The sequence below is a fragment of the Orycteropus afer genome, unplaced genomic scaffold (genome assembly GCF_000298275.1).
Source record: "Orycteropus afer afer isolate SDZICR_OR568_19922 unplaced genomic scaffold, OryAfe1.0 scaffold00043, whole genome shotgun sequence".
Taxonomy (NCBI): Eukaryota; Metazoa; Chordata; class Mammalia; order Tubulidentata; family Orycteropodidae; genus Orycteropus; species Orycteropus afer.
The window spans coordinates 6,984,470-7,005,791 of record NW_006921630.1 but is presented as its reverse complement, the minus strand read 5'-3'; the positions used below and the strand labels follow the sequence as shown (position 1 = coordinate 7,005,791).

The window sequence follows — 21,322 nt, the reverse complement described above, 5'->3', positions numbered from 1 at the left end:
TTGAACCACCAGCCTTCTGGTTAGCAGTCAAGTGCTTTAGGCCCTATGCCACCAGAACTCCCTAAATAATAAAAGCCATGATTCCTACTTTAATTTTACCTATTTTACCCCTCCCAGATAAACCCCAAGAGCAATGGTGCCATAGTGCCTAAGGCAATTGACTGCTAACCAGAAGGCTGGCGGTTCAAACCCACCAGCCTCTCCTCAGCCGGAAGGTTGAGCAATCAATCTACTTCCGTAGTGATACTGCCTTGGAAACCCAAGTAGGGGTCGCTATGAGTCAGATCCGACTCGGTCGCAGTAGGTTAGATAACCCCCAAACCAGCTTTGCCTAAAAGCCTTTGAATTAAGAACAGATACTTTCTTTTAGGAGGAGAAGCACCTATAAGTGAAGTTAAAATATGCCTGTGTAATTTTTTATATCTGTAAATTAAAAGATCCTTTTTATTTTTAAGTACAGAGAGAATATTTTAAAGTTTCAATGTAAATATTTTTATCTCAACTTCTGAAACACTCATAGTTTAGTCATAGCAAAGGACTTAGTAAGATTATGTTAAACAAAAGGATAAACATTAGGTTTTGAGCTTTATATTTAGCATACTCTGTAAAGTGTTGAAAATTAGAGTCAAATGAGATCAATGAGATGACAGCATTATTTTCCAGCATTATATTTGTATAGAATAACAATTTTTACCTTGCAGATCAACAACTTCTGACTATACATCCTAAAAGAAAACAGCAACTTAAATTCCTACAAAGCAGTAATACTCACCAACAGTGATACTAAATCTTGAAAGACAGCATACAGGCTTTCTTCCTATAAAAACTAACTCCTAAAGAGTTTCACAGGAGCTCTGGTGGCACAGTGGTTAAGGTATTCAGCTGCTAACCGAAAGACTGGTGGTTTGAATGCACCAGCCACACTGCAGGAGAAAGATGAAGCAGTCTGCTTCCATAAAGATTTACAGCCTTGGAAACCCTATGGACCAGTTCTACTCTGTCCTAAAGGATTGCTATGATAGGGAGTTGACTCAGTTCACAGAGTGGCTTTTTTGGTGAATTGACCATAGACCATTGTCCATTCTTCACCCTCACAGATCTTTCAGATATCTAGAGAATAGACCCATAAATGAGTAGACCCTTTGAGACAGAGTAACAGTAGTAAAATTCATCTGAAATTAAAATGCTATTTATTTACAATACAGATTATATCTTTGTAGTGACCCAAATGCTTAGGGGTCTTGTGTACACCCTTTCTAGGTTTCAAAGAGCCCAGGAGGACAAATTAATAGATGATCATTTGTGAACATGAAAATAAGGGAAAGGAAAGTGAGCCATTTTGAGGGTTGCTTTGGCTAACATTCTAATGGCAACTCATGAACCAGCCACCCCCAGCAGAGAAAAATGAAAGAGAATTTGAAAATGCCCAAAGAAGATATCTCAAGAGAAATTAGAAAATATTTTGAACTTAATACAAATAAAGATTCATTTCAAAGTTTGTAAGATGTATCTATGAGTGGCCATTAAAGATATAGCTATAGGTTTTTTTCTGTCTGGAGCAAAAGAGAATAAAAGAAACCAAAGACTCAAGAAACCAGTCCACGGGACTAATAGCCCACATGAACCATGGCTAGCCTGAAACCAGAAGAACGAGATAGGACTTGGCCACCACTGCTGACCAATTCTGAATAGTGACACAGTAGAAGGTCCCTGATAGAATATGAGAAAAAAAAATGTGAAATAAAACTCAAGTTTCTAAAAAGACCAGGCTTATTGGACTGACAGAGATTAGAGGAACCCCTGAAACTCTCGCCCTAAGAGACCCTTTTAACTTGGAACTGAAGCCACTCTCAGTAAATTTGGTGTCCTTCTGTGAAATAATAGATTGGCTTATAAAATAAATAGTATCATCTGAGAGGAATGCATTCCCTTAAACGATCAAGTATAAAAGACCAAGCAGTCAAGGTTTACCCAAAAGCAAAGATGAGAAGGCAGGGAAGGGCAGGGAAGCTAGATAAATAGAAAAAGAACAAATGGAAATAATGAGAATGCTGACCCATTGCAAAAATTGTAACCAATGTCACAGAACAATTTGTACAACAACTATTAAACACGGAACCTAATGTACACTTTCACCTAAAACACAATAAAATTGTTTTTTGAAAAACTTGTAGGATGCACCTAGGTGGTGTAAACGGTTTGCACCCGACTGCTAACCTAACAGTTGGTGTTTTGAACCCACCTCAGAAAAAAAGAGCTGGTGATCTATTTCCATTAAGGTTACAGCCGAGAAAGTCCTGTGGAGCAGTTCTCTATAGCATATAGAGTTGCCATGTATTAGAATCTACTCAAAAGAAACAGAGCTTTGTATTTATTTATTTTTTATTTCCTTTTGGTTTATCAAACAGTTGTTGTTGTTGTTGTTGTTATTTGCTATCGAGTCGGCCCCGACTCATAGCAACCCCTCCTTGGGTTTCCGAGGCAGTATCACTACGGAAGTAGGATTGCCCAACCTTCCTTCCGAGGAGTGGCTGGTGGGTTTGAACCACCAGCCTTCTGGTTAGCAGTCAAGTGCTTTAGCCATTATGCTACCAGAGATTTCTGAATTAGTCCCCTAAGTATGCTTTTTAATCCTCTGAGGAAGATGAAATAGCAGTTAAGTGGACTTTAGGTGGCTTGCCATGAAACCTAACTGTCATTTGAAACGGGCTTTTTTGTTGTTGTTGTTAGGGAAGTGCAATCTGTGTAGAAAGAGGTACAGATAACATTGTCAAGGATAGGAAAGGGTCTATTCTTCCTGGGCTTGGATTGAAGACAGTCACACTTAAATACCATCTCTTCTTTCCATAAGTTTGTGCTCTTATGTTTCAAAAGAATTCCAAAGAAAGCCAGGGATTTTTCCTTCATGTGTAAAAATGTATTCTATGTCCATTTTATGAAGTTTGGAGTAATCTGAAAAGAGACTTTCTGTCCTGTGCTAGGGATAGTGTGGGACATCCTTAAGAGTAGTATCAACGTAACTCATACTCAGCCACAGAGAATGAATACGACCATTTTCTGACTCAAGTTCAACAGCAAGAGGAAGGAAGATAATTGGATAAGCATCATAAGAGAAAGGAGGATAAAGTAAGAAGATGAGGAAGAGCACTAACATTTATTGAGGCTCCACTATATTTCATAATGGTTGGATTCATTTGCACAAGTTTCATTTAAGATAATATGGATAGAGAGGGAAAGATTGCCTATAGAAGAATATATAGAATTCTTAACAGAAATGTACAGCAAGAAAGAGAGTTTGATTATAATCGTGTTGAGGCGGAAGAAAGGTATGCAAAGCTGTTTATTTAGACATCTATCCATTTTCTACAGTAGATGGTGACATTGTATAAAGACAGCTTGATTGCTGGCTAGTAAAATAGTCAAAATTTGGGATGAAAGGATGAGTATCTAAATTCAACAACTAAGCCCTGAGAGTAGCACTTCAATGTTATTGAATTTCTCCTTATGATTTCTAATTTAAATGTTATTATGGTTCACATTGAGGTATTTTATAAATACCTTGATTTGTCTGACAGATTTAGGGATGATAAACAGGTATTTGTAGATGAACATATACTCCCTAACTATTAAAAATTTCACATACCAAAGTAATGATACAGATGATTAAGCCAAAAATAAACAGTTTTGTACTGTGTCAACGCTTATTGCTTATGACATGGGATGAACATGCACGTTTGGGTGTTGGGTTCAGGAAGAAGGACAATATTCCAAGTATCATCCTTTTATTTTTTTTATTTTACTTATTTTGTTGTTGTTGAGATTATATACAACAAAACCCGCACCAATCTGGCAGTTCCATACGTACAGTTCAGTGACATTGATGGCATTCTTCAAGTTTTGCAGCTGTTCTCACTCTTTTCTGAGATGCTCCTCCTCCTAAGTAGTATAAACCAAAAAAATACGTAACAAACCAAACTCACTGCCATCCTAAGTTGTTGTTGTTGTTGTGTGCCTTCGAGTCGAACCCAACTCATAGTGACCCCTCCTTGGGTTTCCGAGGCAGTATCACTACAGAAGTAGATTACCCAACCTTCCTTCCTAGGAGTGGCTGGTGGGTTTGAATAGCCAGCCTTCTGGTTATCAGTCAAGTGCCTTAGGCACTACACTACCAGAGCTCCCCTGCCATCATATAAGCAGCCCTAATTTTTAAAGTTAGGCTTCTCCTTTCTGGGGTTTTGGTCTCAGAGTTCCTTATCTTCTTTTCAGAGTATTATCTGGAAATACAGTTTCTCTTCTGTAAAACAGGTCTTTTCAAGTGATCATATATTCTTACTAAACACAATTTCTTCCTTGAAACTTACCTCATTTTCTCCAGCTTGAAGTAGGCTGTTTCTCCTCTGTACTCCGTTGAGCCTTTTTAAAGACCAAATTCTACTTTCTGTTGATGGTGCCCAGATTTTATCATCCTAACTATGCTGTATGTATATTGAAGACAAACTTTCTTGTTTATGGTTGTCCCTATTAACAGTCTGCTCAGTGCTTTGCATGCAGTAGGTGCTCAATAAAATACATCAAATCCTTTAAAAAGGCTTAGATGATAGGTGCCAAAGCAATGTGTTTTAAGGTAATTAGCTATGACTGGAAGTAGCTTTATTTTATAAAAGGTGGCTTTTAAGGTATAGGAACTCCTATGGCCAGGTGTTTCATTTCTGATGAATGGAAGCTATGACCTTGCAGTTATAAAGCACATTAGTTTAATTTTTGGAACTCAAAATTCATTCTTTTGTATTTGTCCAGAAAATTCAGTCCACATGTTGGACAGTTACACTGTTAATATTCCAAATTACTAGTCCTTTTGAGAGTCACTAATCCTTTTGAGAATCTAATTGAAGCTAGCTCCTCTAAACTACACGTACTCCAAAAAAGACACATCTACATAGATAATTCTGTATACTATTTTAGAGGGTTCATGGATCCCATGCTATGGAGCTCTGGTGGTGTACTGGGGAAGGCATTTGACTTCTAACCAGAAGGTTGGTGGTTCAAACCCACCAGCTGCTGCATGGGAGGATGATGAGGCAGTCTACTTCTATAAAGATTTATAGCCTTGAAAACCCAGTGGGGGTCATTATGAGTCAGAATTAACTCAGTAGCAGTGGGTTTGGTTTTCTTTCTTTTTCTTTTTTTTTTTTTTTAAAACATCCCATATTAAGAACTTCTGCTTTAGGTTCTGGCATAGACTGTCACTGATTAGTTGAGACAGAATGATAGGAAAACATACTATACAAAATAACAGTTGATCTGAGTGAATTTTAGCTCTGGTTCTACCACTGATGAGTGTGGTGCCATTTGGCAGGCTATTTAACGTCTCCTTACCAGTTTCTTCAAGGAGCTCTGGTAGCGTATGGGGTAAGGCATTTCGCTGCTAACCAGAAAGTCAGTGGTTCAAACCCACCAGCTGATCTAGGGGAAAAAGATGAGGCAATCTACTTCTGTAAAGATTTATAGCCTTGGAAACCCAGTAAGGGTCTCTATAAGTCAGAATCAACTCAATGGCAGAGGGTTGTTTTGTTTTATTTTATTTTTTGGTACAGGTTTCTTCAAGGAGCCCTTGTGGCTCAGTGGTTAAACTGCCCAGCTGCTAACCAAAAGGTTGGTGGTTTGAGCCCACCAACTGCTCCACAGGAGAAAGAAGTGGCAGTCTGCTTCCATAAAAAATTGACAGCCTTGGAAACCATATGGGGCAGTTCTACTGTCTCCTGTAAGTTGCTGTGAGTCAGAATTGACTTGATAGCAGTGGGTTTGGTTTTGAGTTTACCTGTTTGTTCATTTGTAAAGTGAAGTTAGTGGATAAGGTTAAATAGACTAGTATATGTAATATACTTAGTTTGTTGTTATTGTTATATGCTGTTGAGTCAGACCTGACTTATAGTGACCCCTCCTTGGGTTTCCGAGGCAGTATCACTACGGAAGTAGATTGCCCCATCTTCCTTCCGAGGAGTGACTGGTGGATTTGAACCACCAGCCTTCTGGTTAGCAGTCAAGTGCCTTAGGCACTACGCTACCAGAGCTCCCATACTTAAATTAGTACCTGGTATATAGTATGCTTCCTAGTTCCTATTTTTATTTCTACTGTCTCATAAAGAATTTTGAATTTTATTGGTGTCTCTTTCTTCTAATTATTTTTCCTTTAAGAAAAATTACTTTCCTACATACATTTTTAAACTTGAATAACAATCAACTTAATTCTCTTATCCTTAAAGGCAAAGTTGTAAGCTGTGTCCTGGGTAAATGAGGTACCCAAAACTACCATCTTAATGCTATAACTGAAAAATTCTGATTCAGAGGAAATATGTGCCTACCAATGTATGAAATCAACTGAGGAAACAAAGAATACTGAGAAATATCTACTTAAAGATATTGTATTAGTATACTGGGCTTGTTAAAGCAGGTGAGGTTTTTCCCCATAATTGTAGTTGTTAAGAATTTCAGTCTTTTCCAAGGTAAGATGTGCTATGTCTTACCAAAAATCAATTATTCTTAAAGTAAAAATTATATCAAAACAGAGATTCCATACATAACCCAAAATCATAAGAAAACCAGGTTTACTGGTCTGATAGAGACTGGTGAAACCTCTGAGACTATGACCACTAGTCACCCTTTAAATCTGGAATAGAACTTGCTCCTGCTACTCAACTTTCAGCCAAAAGATAAACAGGCTGACAAGATGAACCGTTAGACCAAAAGGATATGCACTCCTTAGAACAATCAATCATAAGAGATCAAAAGGGCAGCATTTGCTCAGGGATAAAACTCAGAAGGAAGGAATGCCTACGAAAGTGGAACATAGGAAAAAAGGTAACCACAGGGAAGAAATAGGATGAGAGCTGTTACATTGTGGGGATTGCAATCAGTGTCACAAAACAAAATGTATATGAACTGTTGAATGGAAAATGAATTTGCTCTGTAAGCTTTCACCCAAATCACAATAAAAAGTTTAAAACAAAGCAGAAAAACAGATTCTATTAATATCTATGTCAGTAACAAACAGGTTGTGTTAAAAATGTGTAACTTTCATGTATTACCTGGTAAGCAAAACACTTTTTTTTTTTTTTTTTACTCTAATTAGGGAAGAAGACAAAAACATATTCGATTACTGCAGGGAAAACAACATTGACCATATAACCAAAGCCATCAAATCAAAAAATGTGGATGTGAATATGAAAGATGAAGAGGTATGAAAAACATGCCCTGTTAATTACTTTCTTACAATTTACTTTCTTAGGCTTTTTCTAAATGACAGATTTATGAACTACTACTCAAAGTTCAGTATGGTTAAGAGCAAATCAGAATATCTAACTGAGATGGTGTCCCCCAGTTAAGATACTTTCTATATATCTGTCTATGAGTAGAAGTTACTATGTTTCTGTCTCTGAAGTAGAAGTTACTAGCTGAAATTTCCAGCAGTCAAATAACTTCCATTTGTTTATGATAAAGGGAAAGACTATTAGCATAGTAAGTAGAATCTATAGGTAATATCAAAATCTCATTTTACCTGAAACAGATATATTGTACTTTGCTCAGTAAATGTATTTATAGGAAATTGTTTTTCAGAATTTTTATAAATCCAGTAATTTAGAAATGTGTGCCCATATCTGGGACAGAAGCCTAAATAAATGTTTTGATATCTTGCTTGTTGAAAATGTTTCTGTCAGAGTTATAGGCATTTACCGCATACTGAGTAAATATTTGGTGAATTAATGTAAGGTTGAATGAATGAATAAACAGAAGCAATGTAACATAATGGAAGAGCTGGACTACGTGGGTTCATGTCTTAGCACTGTCTCTTCCTAGCTCTATGACCTTTACTGTGTTCAAATGCACTTTGCATTTCAATTTCCTAATCTGTAAAATGGCAATAACATTAGTACCTGCCTCTGGATTGTTTTGAGGATTACATGAGTTTATAATATAAAGCACATAAGCAGTGCATAGTAAATTACTCAATAAATTCAGCTATTATTATTATTGCTATTAATGAGTAATATGCACGAAGAAAGATAATAATGAAATGAATGAAGAAGCTACTTTCAAAGTCACTAATTTCTTACTGAAAATTATTGTGTATGTACTATATGATCCCTTTTAGAGTTTTCCGTTTTTCAGATAATAAATAGCAATACTTTACATAGTAAATGTTATATTTTAGAGGACTTGTACTTATTGCAATATTATCTTCACAAAAATCCTGTAGATACATGTTATTATTTTATAGTCAGGGACTGAGGTTTGAACCAAAAAAACTCAAACTCACTGCCATCCAGTTGATTCTGATTCATAGTGACCCTCATGAACAGAGTAGAACTGCCCTGTAGAGTTTCCAAGCCTGTAAATCTTTACAGAATCACACTGTCACATCTTTCTACTGTGAATCAGCTGGTGGGTTCGAGCCCCTGACCTTTTGGTTAACAGCCATGTGTTTTATCCACTTATACTTGCTCAGATGCATACAACTACTAAGTGGAAATTCAGTTCTAAGAAAGTGTTCTTTCCTTCATGTGATTTAAGAAGTATAAAAAATTTCCGGTTGGTCCTGCTTGTGCTATGCTATTGTTGCTATTGATTTGCAACAATTTGTTTTATAAAATATTATTGTAAGTCACATGCACATGTGACCTTTGCAAAGATTGTGATCATTGGACAGCCATGATAGGGATAGAATAAATATATAAAACACAAAGAGATTACACACTAAACATGATTTTTGTGTGTGTGTGTGTGAAAATGAAAGGAACACTTACAAAATATATTGCTTCTGTTATTTAGTTACTTTGATGCAGTACAGCTTCCCAGCTCTTCTTGTTTGTCACCCATGCATCTACCTTTACCCCCAGCCTGCCAGAACATTGTGTTTCCATGAACAGATGAAGTGCTTACACATTCATAGACTGAGACGCCAAGAATTCAGTTGGGTTCTCTCATTGCTCCAAGCAGATTTCTGCCCTCTCAGCCATGACAACTCAGGCTGGGCTTTGAATATTGATGGCAAGGCCTTTTATTATTAATCAGGGATTCATAAGAATTAATTTAAGAACATGAGAGAGATGGGAGCTTCAAATCTGAATCAAACTTGACATTCTAAACTGCTTTGTGACATATAAAACTCTAGCAAACAACTTGGTAAGCTTTGATGATGGATTAATGGTATATAACTCAAAATTAAGTTGTTAGCTAAATATTTTTAACTCTTATCAATAAAGAGACATCCCTACTGTAGCAATTTGGGGAATAATTATAGTTTTAAAAGTATATCAGTTCTTTGTGTTTATGTATCTGATACTTGAACTTGAGATATTTCACTACCAATTGCCTAAAATTTCTTCAAGATGGCAAATGTCTTTATTTAAAATATTATTTAAGCAGGTTCATCCCTATTTCATTCTTGCCCTTAGATGATTAGAAATGAGCATTTATTGCACTCAAAATTTGCTATGAGCATTGTGGTACTTAAGTTTATGTGTCAACTTGTCTGGGCTTTGATTTTTGAGTAGTTTGGCAGCTGTGATGTAGTTATTCCCAATGATGAGATTGGATGTGTGTGATCACTTCCTTGGTGAGATTTGCTGTGAGAAGTTAATCAGTTAAAGGGGATTCACCTTTGGGGTGTGGCCTGCTTCCAGTATATATGGAAAAGATCCTGCATTTGGCTCGTCATCATCTCCAGTTCCTGGACTTGAGCCATGGCCTATTGTGTTGCCTGCTGATGTTGAGATTGTTGCCTTCACAGCCTGTGAGCCAACATTCTGCCATTCTGCCTGCCAGTCTTGAGTCATCAGCCCCAGCAGCTTCATGATTCAGAAGAAGCCTCCAGCTTGCTCCAGTGGGCCTGGAAAGCAAAGCTGAAGCCCAGGGTCAAGGGGCCTCCTCCACCCACCCCCTAGAACTGGCACTCTGAACCTGGACTTCTAGCCTAGTCTTCCCCTAGAGCCAGCACTCTGAATTTGCACTTCTAGCCTCTTAAACTGTAAGCGAATAAATCTCTGTTTGTTATAGCCATCCATTTGTGCTGTTTCTTTTAGAGCAGCACTAGACAACTAAGACAAGCACATAAAGAAATTTAATTTTAGTCAAAAAATGATAAGGTGCATTTGGATCCCCACACATTGAAATAAACACAATTACTATATTGCCTGAAATGCATATATTTGGATTTATGACTATCTTATTACAAGAAGAAATAAAATATTTATTAAATACATTTATAGATATATTTGTGCTATATATTCTGTAAAAAGAAATATATTCATAAGAAATGCCTTGTAAATAAAATATATTCATATTTCATGGTAATGTTACTGCATTATGCATGAATATATTTCCTCATGCATTTCTTTTATTCATTTAAATTGTAATTATTATTAATATATTAAGGCATATATTTTTAATTTGAGAGAATTAAGTGGTCTGTCCTACTGAAAAAATAATTGTCCTAGATTTCACATAGTAGAAAGTTTTATAGTTTTGCTTAGTATTCAGGAAGCTATATGGGCGTAATGGTGGTCCAGTGATAGAATCGTTGCTTTCTTTGTGAGAGATGGTTTAGGTCGCCATTGCACTTCAAGTGTTGCCACCATCTGTCTATCAATAGAGCTTTGTGTGTTGCTATGATGCTGAATAGGTTTCAGCAGAGCTTCCAGACTAAGACAGGGTAGAATGAAAGATTGGATGATCTACTCCAAGAAATCAATCAGGGAAAACCTGTGTATTACAATAGTTCCAACCCCTTTGCATATGGAGTCATCAGGAGTCCAGGGCCAACTTGTCGGTGACTGACAACAACATATGCACAACAGAGGTTTCAGGGTCTGAGTTCATCTCACCATGGTGTTATATGTTAAATGACTAATTTCTGTAAGGCCACGGTAAGGAGAAGAGGATGCACAAAAGTGAGGTTAAAGAGAAGTTTTTATTCTGCGCTTCCGGGCAAGGTTTACGGGTCCCCTAGAGGGGCCCGGGTGAGGTTCACGGGTCCCTGAGAGGGGCCCGAGAAGTCGCGCCACCTGGCTGTGGAGGGTAGGGTTTATAGTCTTGTAGAGGACCTAAGTGGGGACACTAAGGAAATGGCGGGGTCCAATTAGTTGTTGGCATGGGTCTGCACCTAATTAGCATGAGGAGGCTTCACAGGAGGAAGTTTATTATCACATGGGGCTTTCCAGCCTGGGCAGGTTTTGTCACCTCGCTTGTCTTGTCAGACTGTCTCATCAGGGCCTGACACCTGGAGGAAGCTGCTAACTGAAATGTTGGTGGCTTGAGTTTACTCTAGCCTAACAATTTCATTCTTGATCATGTCCAGAAATACTTTGAAATCGAGGTAGAAAATATGAAGACAAAAGTGAAGACAAAGATCTTAAAGCCTATAATTTCTTAAATGGGAAGTCCATTATTATATTTTGAGCCATATTAATAAAACTCTTCACACATGCCAAATATTTATGGCTTTTTCAGAAAACATCTTTCAACAGGAAAAGAAGATTTAAATAATTTGTAAAGTTTAAGATACGAACAGAACATTTCTTATCAAACATCAAGCACAAAGTATGTCTGCATAATTTTTTTGCACAATTATTTGTGCATAAATCTTGTCACACACATCTTTTCTCAGATCAGTGCCATATACAATAGACACTAAATTCATGTTTATGGATGACATTTAAATAGTATTTTAAATCTTTACATTAATTTAAATTTGTCTAGAACAAATATACCAAAAACAACCAAACTCACTGCTGTTGAGTTGGATCTGACTCATAGCAATCCCTTCTTGGGTTTCTGAGGGGTATCACTACAGAAGTAGATTCCCCATCTTCCTTCCGAGCAGTGGCTGGTGGGTTTGAACCGCCAGCCTTCTGGTGAGCAGTCAAGTGCCTTAGGCACCACACCATCAGAACAAATATAGCAATGTAATTTTTTAGCAAAATTTATTATTCCAATGTACCTATCATCAACCCATCCCCAAAGCATTCATATGCAATTCAGTGTTTCTCATAGGTTCTTCTCTAATCCATTACAAAATTCCTCTTCTGTTGAGCTAGTTCTTTAGTTTTAAGTTCTTTCCTTTCTATCTTCTTGAAGGTATAATTGTTATCAATAGACATTCTCCTTTTTTTGGTTCTTTCAAATACTTTGAAGGACGTTACTTTTCTCTTAACTCTCATTCTTTTCTCTTTCTGCTTTTACATCTGTGGCTCATATCAGAATACCGTTTACTTGCTTTTGGCTTGAGAAACCACTGCAGAATCTGTTGAACTGAGGGTGTTAAACTAACAGACAAGCAGAAGATTTAAGAGGCAGGGTCAGTATACTTAGGCTAAATTTATGTTTTTATTTAAGATTTGAGAAACAAAGGAAGAAAAAGAAATGCATCATGTTAAGTAGCTTAGCTATTTTGGTACTGTAGTTCATCAACATATTAATTTGAAGAAACTTTGTTAATTCACTCTAGTAGTTGTGAGATGCCTTGCAAATTGTCACATTTTGCATACTTGCATTAATGCAAGCAGCACTTTGATTTAAAAATCAAGACCATGGCTATCCTTTACATCAGAAAGTCATATTTAATACAAAACCAGAAAATACTGAACGTAAGTTAAATAGTATACATTTTGACAACTTATTTTTCTGTTTTATTTTCCCAACACTTTATTATGAAAAATTTCAAACATAAAGAAAAGCTCAAAGAATTTTACAGTGAACTCCTGTATCTGCACCACCTAGATTCTACCACTGATATTTTACTATGCTTACTTTATCAGTATCAGTTCTTGTCTCTAGTCATCCATCAGTCTATCTTAGTTTTTGTTGCACTTTAGAGTAGTTCAGATAATAGTGCCAAAAAAAACAAAAATCTCTTGCTGACGAGTTGATTCTGACTCATAGCATCCCTGTAGGACAGAGTAGCAGTTTTAGCCCTATATGATTTCCAAGGCTGTAAATCTTTACAGAAGAAGACCATCACATCTTTCTCCCATGGAACAGTTGGTTGATTTGAACCACTAACTTTTCAGTTAACAGCCAAGCACTTAACCACTACATGACCAGGGCTCCTTAGACAAAAGGATGCATATCATTAGCTAGAATTCAAAATTTGTTTACAATTATTTTAAGACAGTACTTATATATGGTGAAATATATAAATTTTAAATATTCATTTGATAAATTTTGAAAAATGTCTATTTGTAACCAAAACATCTGCAAGGTACTAACATTGCTGTCACTCCTGACAAGTTCTCTCATGTACCTTCCCAGTAAGTTATTTCTTACAGTGTAACAAAGGCAACTATTGTTCTGACATCCTCCCACCATAGATTAGTTTTGCCTTCTGTAGGACTTTATATAAGTGAAATCATACTATCTTAGGCTAGATTCTCCAGAGGAACAAAGTCAGTGAAATGTATATATATATATATATATATATAAACTGAAACCAAACGCATTGCCATCAAATTGATTCTGACTCATTGAGACCCCCATTGGGTTTCTGATGCGGTAAATCTTTATGGAAGTAGAATGCCCGGTCTTCCTTCCATGGAGTGGCTGGTGGATTTGAACCACCAGCCTTCTAGTTAGCAGTCAAATGATTTAGGTGCTGTGCCACCAGTTGTTGTCATTGTTAGGTGCCATCGAGTTGGTTCCAACACATAGTGATGCTATGTACAACAGCACAAAACACTACCTGGTCCTGTGCCATCCTCAGAGTTGTTACTATATTTGAGCCTATTGTTGCAACCACTGTATCAATCCGTCTCATTGAGGGTCTTCTTTGTCCCTGACCCTCTATTTAATCAAGCACAACGTACTTCTCCAGGAGTTGGTCCCTCCTGATAACATGTGCAAAGTACACAAGACAGGTCTCGCCATCCTCGCTTCTAAGGAGAATTCTGGCTGTACTTCCTGCAAGATAGATTTGTTCATTCTTTTGGCAGTCTATGGTATATTCATATTTCTCACCAGCACCATAGTGCAAAGACATAAATTATTCTTTGGTCTTCCTTATTTATTGTCCAGCTTTCACATGCATATGAGGCTATTGAAAACATCACGGCTTGGGTAAGGCATGTCTTAGTCTTCAAAATGACATCTTTGCTTTTTATCACTTTAAAGAGGTCTTTTGTAGCAGATTTGCCTAGTGTAATGCATTGTCTGACACACACACACACGCCTTTTTTTTTTTCTGATTTTTAAAAACTTTTTATTGTGATTTGGGTGAAAGTTTACAGAACAAATATATTTTAGAACAAATACATTAAATACATTACGGAACAAATACATTTTCCATTTAGCAGTTCATACACATTCTGTTTCGTGACATTGATTACAATCTCCACAGTATAAACAGCTCTCTTCCCACTTCCTCCCTGTGCTTACCTTTTCCTTGTATCCTTCTTTCCTATGCATTTCTGCCTTCTGAGCTTTCTCTCTGCACAAATGCTGCCCTTTTAATCTCCCATGGTTGGTGGTTCTACAGTTGTTTACTTCATAGGCCTATTGTTTAGCTGAAGGTTAAGCTGGGGGAGTGAATTCACTTCCTGGCTCGAAGGGTAACTAGGGGCCTAGTCTCAGGTATTTCACCAGTGTCTATCAGACCAGTAAGCCTGGCCTTTTTTGTGGTTTTGAGTTTTGTTCCACATTTTTCTCCCACTCTATTTAGGACCTCCTATTGCTAACCAGAAGGCTTGCGGTTCAAACCCACCAGCCACTCCCCGGAAGGAAGGTTGGGCAATCCTACTTCCGTAGTGATACTGCCTCGGAAACCCAAGGAGGGGTCGCTATGAGTCAGGGCTGACTCGACGGCACATAACAACAACAACAACAATTGTGATCCCTTTCCAAGTCATTGGCAGTGGTAGCCAGGCACCATCTAGTTCTTCTGGTCTCAGGGTTATATAGGTTGAGATTCCCATGGTCCATCCACTAGTCCCTTTGACTAATTGTTTCCATGCAACTTTGATTTTCTTCACTCTTCTTTGTTCCAGACAAGGAAAAACCAATAGTATCTTGGATGGCCAGTTGCAAGCTTTTAAAAGACCCCAGTCAATACTCACCAAGATAGGATGTAGAGCAATGTTTTTGTGTACTGCCAATTCAGTTTGATGTCCCCTATAACCAGGGTCGTGAGCCCGTGGGCTAAGCGACTCACTCCCTCTAGGTGTTTGTTTGTGGCTGAGAAGTTATCATAACTTTGCCCCTGTTTGCTCTATTATATACATGGACATTTTTATAGCACATATAAATATGTGTATAGAAATACCACTTGCTAAACCTATATATGGTCATGGATATATTCCTGCTCACTACCCATATCTGATCATCTTGACTGTGTATCTGTGTTATCTACCCGTAGATTAATGTTTGTTATTACTCATAATGTAGTTTTGTGTATATGATAGTATTTATTTACCATTGTTGTCTCTACCTCTTGCACACCTCTCCAAGTCTTCCTTTTCCTTAGTGATATTGTGCTCTTGACCTGCTTTTGGTATATTGCCTTTCCCTTCACCCAAATCAATATGTGTCTCTTACCTAGCTAGTAATTTTCTCTTCCCTCCCCTCCCCATTACTAGTACCAACAAAGAAAGTTTCCTTCCATGTGTAAACGTTTCCTTGACTTCTTATAATAGTGGACTCAGACAATTTGTCTTTCTGTGATTGAGTTATTTCACTCAGCATAGTGTCCTCCAGGTTATAAGCTGTCTTGTGGATTCTTCATTATTCTTAAACGTTGCATAGTAAACGTTGCATAGTATTCCATTGTGTGTAGGTACCTTAGTTTGGTTATTCGTTCATCCATTGATGGGCACATAGGCTGTTTCCAGCTCTTTGCTGTTGTGAATAGTGCTGCAATGAACATAACATATATATGTAATGGGATTGCTGGATGAAATAGTATTTCCATTTCCAACTTTTAAAGGAGCACCATACCGTTTTCCACAGAGGTTGTACCACTTTATTGTCCCCCCAGTATTCTTTGAGAGTTCCAGTCTCTCCAAACCCTCACCAGTATTTGTTGTTTTCTGTCTTGTCGAACTTTGCTGTTCTTACTGGGGTGAGATGGTATCGCATTGTTTTGATTCGTCATTTGATTTCTTGACTGCTGCTTCCATGGGTGTTGATTGTAGATCCAAGTAAAATGAAGTCCTAGACAATGTCATTCTTTTCTCCATTTATCATGATGTTGCTTATTGGTCCAGTTGTGAAGATTTTTGTTTTCTTTATACTGTGGTATAATCCATACTGAAGGCTATATAGTCTTTGATCTTTATCAGTAAATGTTTCAAGTCTTCTTTGCTTTCAGCAAGCAGGATCGTGTCATTTGCATATCACAGGCTGTTAATGAGTCTTCCTCCAATCCTAATGTCATGTTCTTCTTCATATAGTCCAACTTCTCACTCCAGCTTCATATAGTCCTTGCTGCTCATTGCTTAGCATACAGGTTGAGTAACTATGGTGAAAAGATACAGCCCTGATGCACACCTTTCCTTGTTATAAACATGCAATATCCCCTTGTTCTGTTCAAATAACTGCCTCTTGGTCTTTGTACAGGTTCTGCAAAAGCACAATAAAGTGTTCTGGAATTCCTATTCTTTGCAGTGTTATCCATAATTTATTATGATCCACACTGTCGAATACCTTTGTATAGTTAGTAAAACACAGGTAAATATATTTCTGGTATTCTCTGCTTTTAGCCAAGATCTGTCTGATAACAGCAGTGATATTGCTTATTCCACATCTTCTCCTGAATCTGGCTTGAATTTCTGCCAGTTCCCTGTTGATATACTTCTGCAACCATTTTTGAATTATGGTCAACAAAACTTTACTTGTGTATGATATTAATCATATTGTTCAGTAATTTCTGCCTTCTGTTGGATCAACTTTCTTTGGAGTGGTCACAAATACAGATCTCTTCCAGTCGATTTGGCCAGGTAGCTCTCTCCCAGATTTCCTCACATAGACCAGTGTACATCTCCAGTACTGCATCTGTTTGTTGGAGCATTTCAATTGATAACCCACGAATCCTGGAGTGTTGTTTTTCACCAATGCCTTTAGTGCTGCTTGGACTTCATCCTTCAGTACCATCGGTTCTTGATTATATGCTACATTCTGAAATGATTGAACATAGACCAATTATTTTTGGTTACAATGACTCTATATATTCCTTCCATCTTCTTTTGATGCTTCCTACATTGTTCCATATTTTGCCCATAGAATCCTCAGTATTGTAACTCAAGGCTTGAAACTTTTCTTCCATTCTTTCAGTTTGAGGAATACCAAGCCTGTCCTTCCCTTTTGGTTTTCTAACTCCAGGTCTTTGCACACTGGACTTCTCAAGCCTCCTTTTAAAATATTCTGTTTAGCTCTTTTACTTCATCATTTCTTCCATTCTCTTTAGCTACTCTCCATTTAAGTGCAAGTTTTATAATCTCTTCTGACATCCATTTTGGTCTTCTCTTCCTTTCCTGTCTTTTTAATGACCTATTGCTTTGTTCATGTATAATGTCCTTAATGTCATCCCATAGCTTGTCTAGTCTTTGGTCATTAATGTTCAATATGTTAAATCTATTCTAGAGATGGTCTCTAAATTCAGATGGAATATACTCAGAGTTATACTTTAATTCTTTTCAGTTTCAGTTTGAACATGCATATGAGAATTGAGATCTGTTCCACAGTTGGCCCCTGGCCTTGTTCTGATGATGCCATTGAGCTTCTCTATCGTCTTGTTCCACAGATATATTTGATTAGATTCCTGTGTATTCTGTCTGCTGAGGTCCATGTATATAGTAGCAATTTATGTTGTTGAATAAAGGTATTTCCAATGAATAAGTCATTTGTCTTGAAAAATTCTATCATTAATTCAGGGAAATGGCTCATGCAGTTGTGGAGCCTGGCATTTCCCAAATTCTCTAGTCAAATGTTAGGCTGGAGGCTTCTCCTAACTCGCCTGGTTGTGCAGGCTAACAGATTCCAAAATTGGCAGTTCACATGGCAGGCTGCTGACTCACGGGCCTTGCAGGAACTGGTGAATTGCAAGATGTGCTATTCTTGCAGCAGGCTGCTGGCTCATGTACAAGAACTAGAGATCAGGTGGTAATGAATCAGATGCAGGATACAAAAAGAGAGCGAATCTTGTTCCAAGGAAACTCCCCTTTCTACTGACTGGCTCCTCGTAGTAGATTTTACCATGAAGGTGATTACATTTCATTACATTTATAGCTGAACAATCAGCCAGTGTCTGCCAAACTACTGAGAATCATAGCCTAGCCAAGTTGACTGATAATAGTAACCATCACATGTACTGAAGTCTTTGTCAAAGACTTCTTTCATTCAGCATGTTTTTGAGTTTTGCCCATATTGTTTTGTGGATCTGTGCTTCCTTCCTTTTTATTGATGAGTAGTATTCCATCGTATGAATATACCACAATTTATTTATACATTGCCCTATAATGGACACCTTGGCTGTGTCCATGACAACTTATTATTATTGCTGTTACTATTTTTCACATGATGACACAGGATATCTCCCTTGCTTATTCTTTCACCCGTAAGTCACCAAAAACTCAAAAAAAGCTCAATGGCCTTGAGTCAGATCTAACTCATAATGACCCCTCCTTGGGTTTCTGAGGCAGTATTACTACGGCACATAACAACGACAACAACAACAACATTACTACGGAAGTAGATTGCCCAACCTTCCTTCCAAGGAGTGGCTAGTGTGTTTGAACTGCCAGCCTTTTGGTTTTACAGTCACATGCCTTAGGCACTACACTACCAGGGCTCCTAAGTCACTAATGTTATGGCTTAATAAATGCTGCCCCTGACGGGATTTTCGAAAGCAGTGTAATTAAAATATTTGTCAGTTCCCTTACAACCAAGTAACACCATTTCTCTTTATCCTAAGTCTTAGCCAGGGGAAGAGATTGAGTAGTTGCCACCATATTACAGATACTAGTGTAAGAAATAATCTGTTTAATGCTGGTAAATAAATTATCCCAGAAGGAGCCATTGGCTTCCATGCTGAGTACATCTTGAGACCTTAAAGTACCTCCTAATCCTACTCCTGTCTCAGTTTTTGAAACAACATTGTTATTTCGCTATTGGGAGGGAGATGAAAGTAGGAGGCATTGTGCAGTTTCTGGTGGTTGCAGGGTGGGGAGTTCTCACTGGCCAGCTACTATAGCAGCAGCAGCAGCAGCAGCAGGAAAGGTAGACAGAGATAGGATAGAGGATAAGGAGGCATAATAGGTTATTGATAAGTGAAATCAGTCTCTACTGTAATTGTATATTGAAACCCATTTTTATTTTTTTGCAGAGAGAAATTTGGGAATTTAGGTTTACATATCTGTGATATTCCATTTGCTAATTAGACAACATCATACTGTACCTTCTTTGATAGAATGGCAGGTGACAATTCTTACAAATTCACACATACCAACTTTGCCAGGTTTTTGTCTACATATATATGGTATACATACTTTGTGTCTGATCTCAGAATACCATAAGAATATTAGACTCATACTATAATAGAATCTCTTTTCATTTAATCTTTGATATTCAGGGTAAAATCTAATTTTAAAAATTCTACATGGTTAAGAACAATTAACTAAGGATATCAAAGAAGCATTTAAAATATTAAGACCCACTCTATATTTTCCAGAAGGTATGAAAGTAATACCACTTAATAGGTTAGCTGCTACCCTGCACTTTCAAAGCACTTTAGAGTCATTCGTCTGTCTGAGGTAGGAAAGTATTAGCACCCTTGGTTAATAGATGAGAACTCTTTTTCTCCCTGTACTTTTCTGTATTTGAGTTCCAGACTTTATCCAAAGCTCTCCAAACAGCAGTTTGTGATCTTTTTGTAACCCACCAGATTCTTTTTGATATGCCTCCTTACCTTCTAAATACATCTGAGATATTTCTCCAGAAAGGTTTTTAAAAAACTATAAACAAACATACAAAAAGAATTATCAGTTTTGATGGTAGCAGTAGAAAAAAATGTAACTTGAAGATTTTTAAGAGATCATACTACTCATAGAAGAAATAAAACTATATATAAATAAATGGGTAAACTATTTCATAAATTTGGGTAAAGTCTTTAAACAATTATAGCTTTAATGTGTATTGAATTCATGGTTTTTCTGCTGGAGGAGAGATTATGGAATCCTGTACTTTGTTTAGTAAATGCACTTTATTACTCTAGATATGTTTGTGGCTAACAAAGATATAGAAAAGAAGCTACAGGTGTTTATTTTCTGATTTTGTCATAACTAGTTGTGAGGATAGCATCTGTGCAAATTATTATCACTTGAACTTATAGTCTTAAATTAGAGCATGTTTACAGGAACATCATAATTTGAAGAAGTAACGGGTTATCACATTCAGATACCTAGTTGTGCATTTTGAAGGTAAAAGTTCCAAAGCTTGATTTGTTTTGTCTGTGCTTATTTGCTTGTATATTTAATCCTGCTCTTGTTGAGCTTCTCAACACTGCATAAAAACATTAATCATAAGTGGTCTTAAGATAGATATCTTCAGCACTTCCATGGAAAGTCATTGTCAGAGAATTCATTCTAATTCAAGGTTAATTAGTGTACCATTAAAATAATGTGTTACAAAAATTAATTACATTGCAGGTCAAAAAATGTGTTAAAAAGCATGGTGTAAATGTCTGAGAGCACATCATCCTTCTTAAAGCATTGCTGTACGTGTGCCGCCCTCCTGGAAAATATATCCAAAGTGAAAATCACTACTGAGGTCCAGTCATAGGTGTTTCCTCTAAAGTAAATTTTTGGCACTACATGTAGGAAATTTAAAATATAACCCCCATTAACAGTAAAATGTGTTGCTTGTCCACTTTCCCATTGAAATATCCTAAGATTTATATTTTAGCATTACTTGATATAACCCTACTGGGTTAAATCTAATGAGAAATTAGGAACCTGGTTGAGAAGTAGGAATTCTCTGTACATCTTGTAGTAGAAGTGGCAGTTACATTAGTATTGTGTTTTCCTTCTTAACTAGTAGGTACTTCTGGTGAGTGCCTTGTGTAAGCGTATCACACGTCATCTTAACTATGGAGTAGTTCTTGTTCATGGTTTAACTAAATAAAATGCACACTTAAAATTAGAGCTAAAAATGGTAGACTTAGAAATTTTATCAGGTTCTTTTCCTGTAAAAGCTGGGAAATAATTGTATCGCACTATAGAGTATCATGTACATTGGTATTCAGAGAGTCTCATTAAAATCTCTAAATAATCATTTAGAGAATATT

At 37.1% G+C, this 21,322-nt stretch overlaps 1 protein-coding gene across 1 annotated transcript in view; it reads left to right on the top strand.

Moving 5' to 3' along the window:
• The window catches only part of ACBD6 (acyl-CoA binding domain containing 6), a 343,742-nt gene that overhangs the window by 133,904 nt on the left and 188,516 nt on the right, over positions 1–21,322 (top strand). The window contains exon 5 of the mRNA XM_007937639.2: positions 7,130–7,235. Coding sequence (XP_007935830.1) covers positions 7,130–7,235 — 106 coding nt within the window. The remainder of the gene's footprint in view (positions 1–7,129; positions 7,236–21,322) is intronic.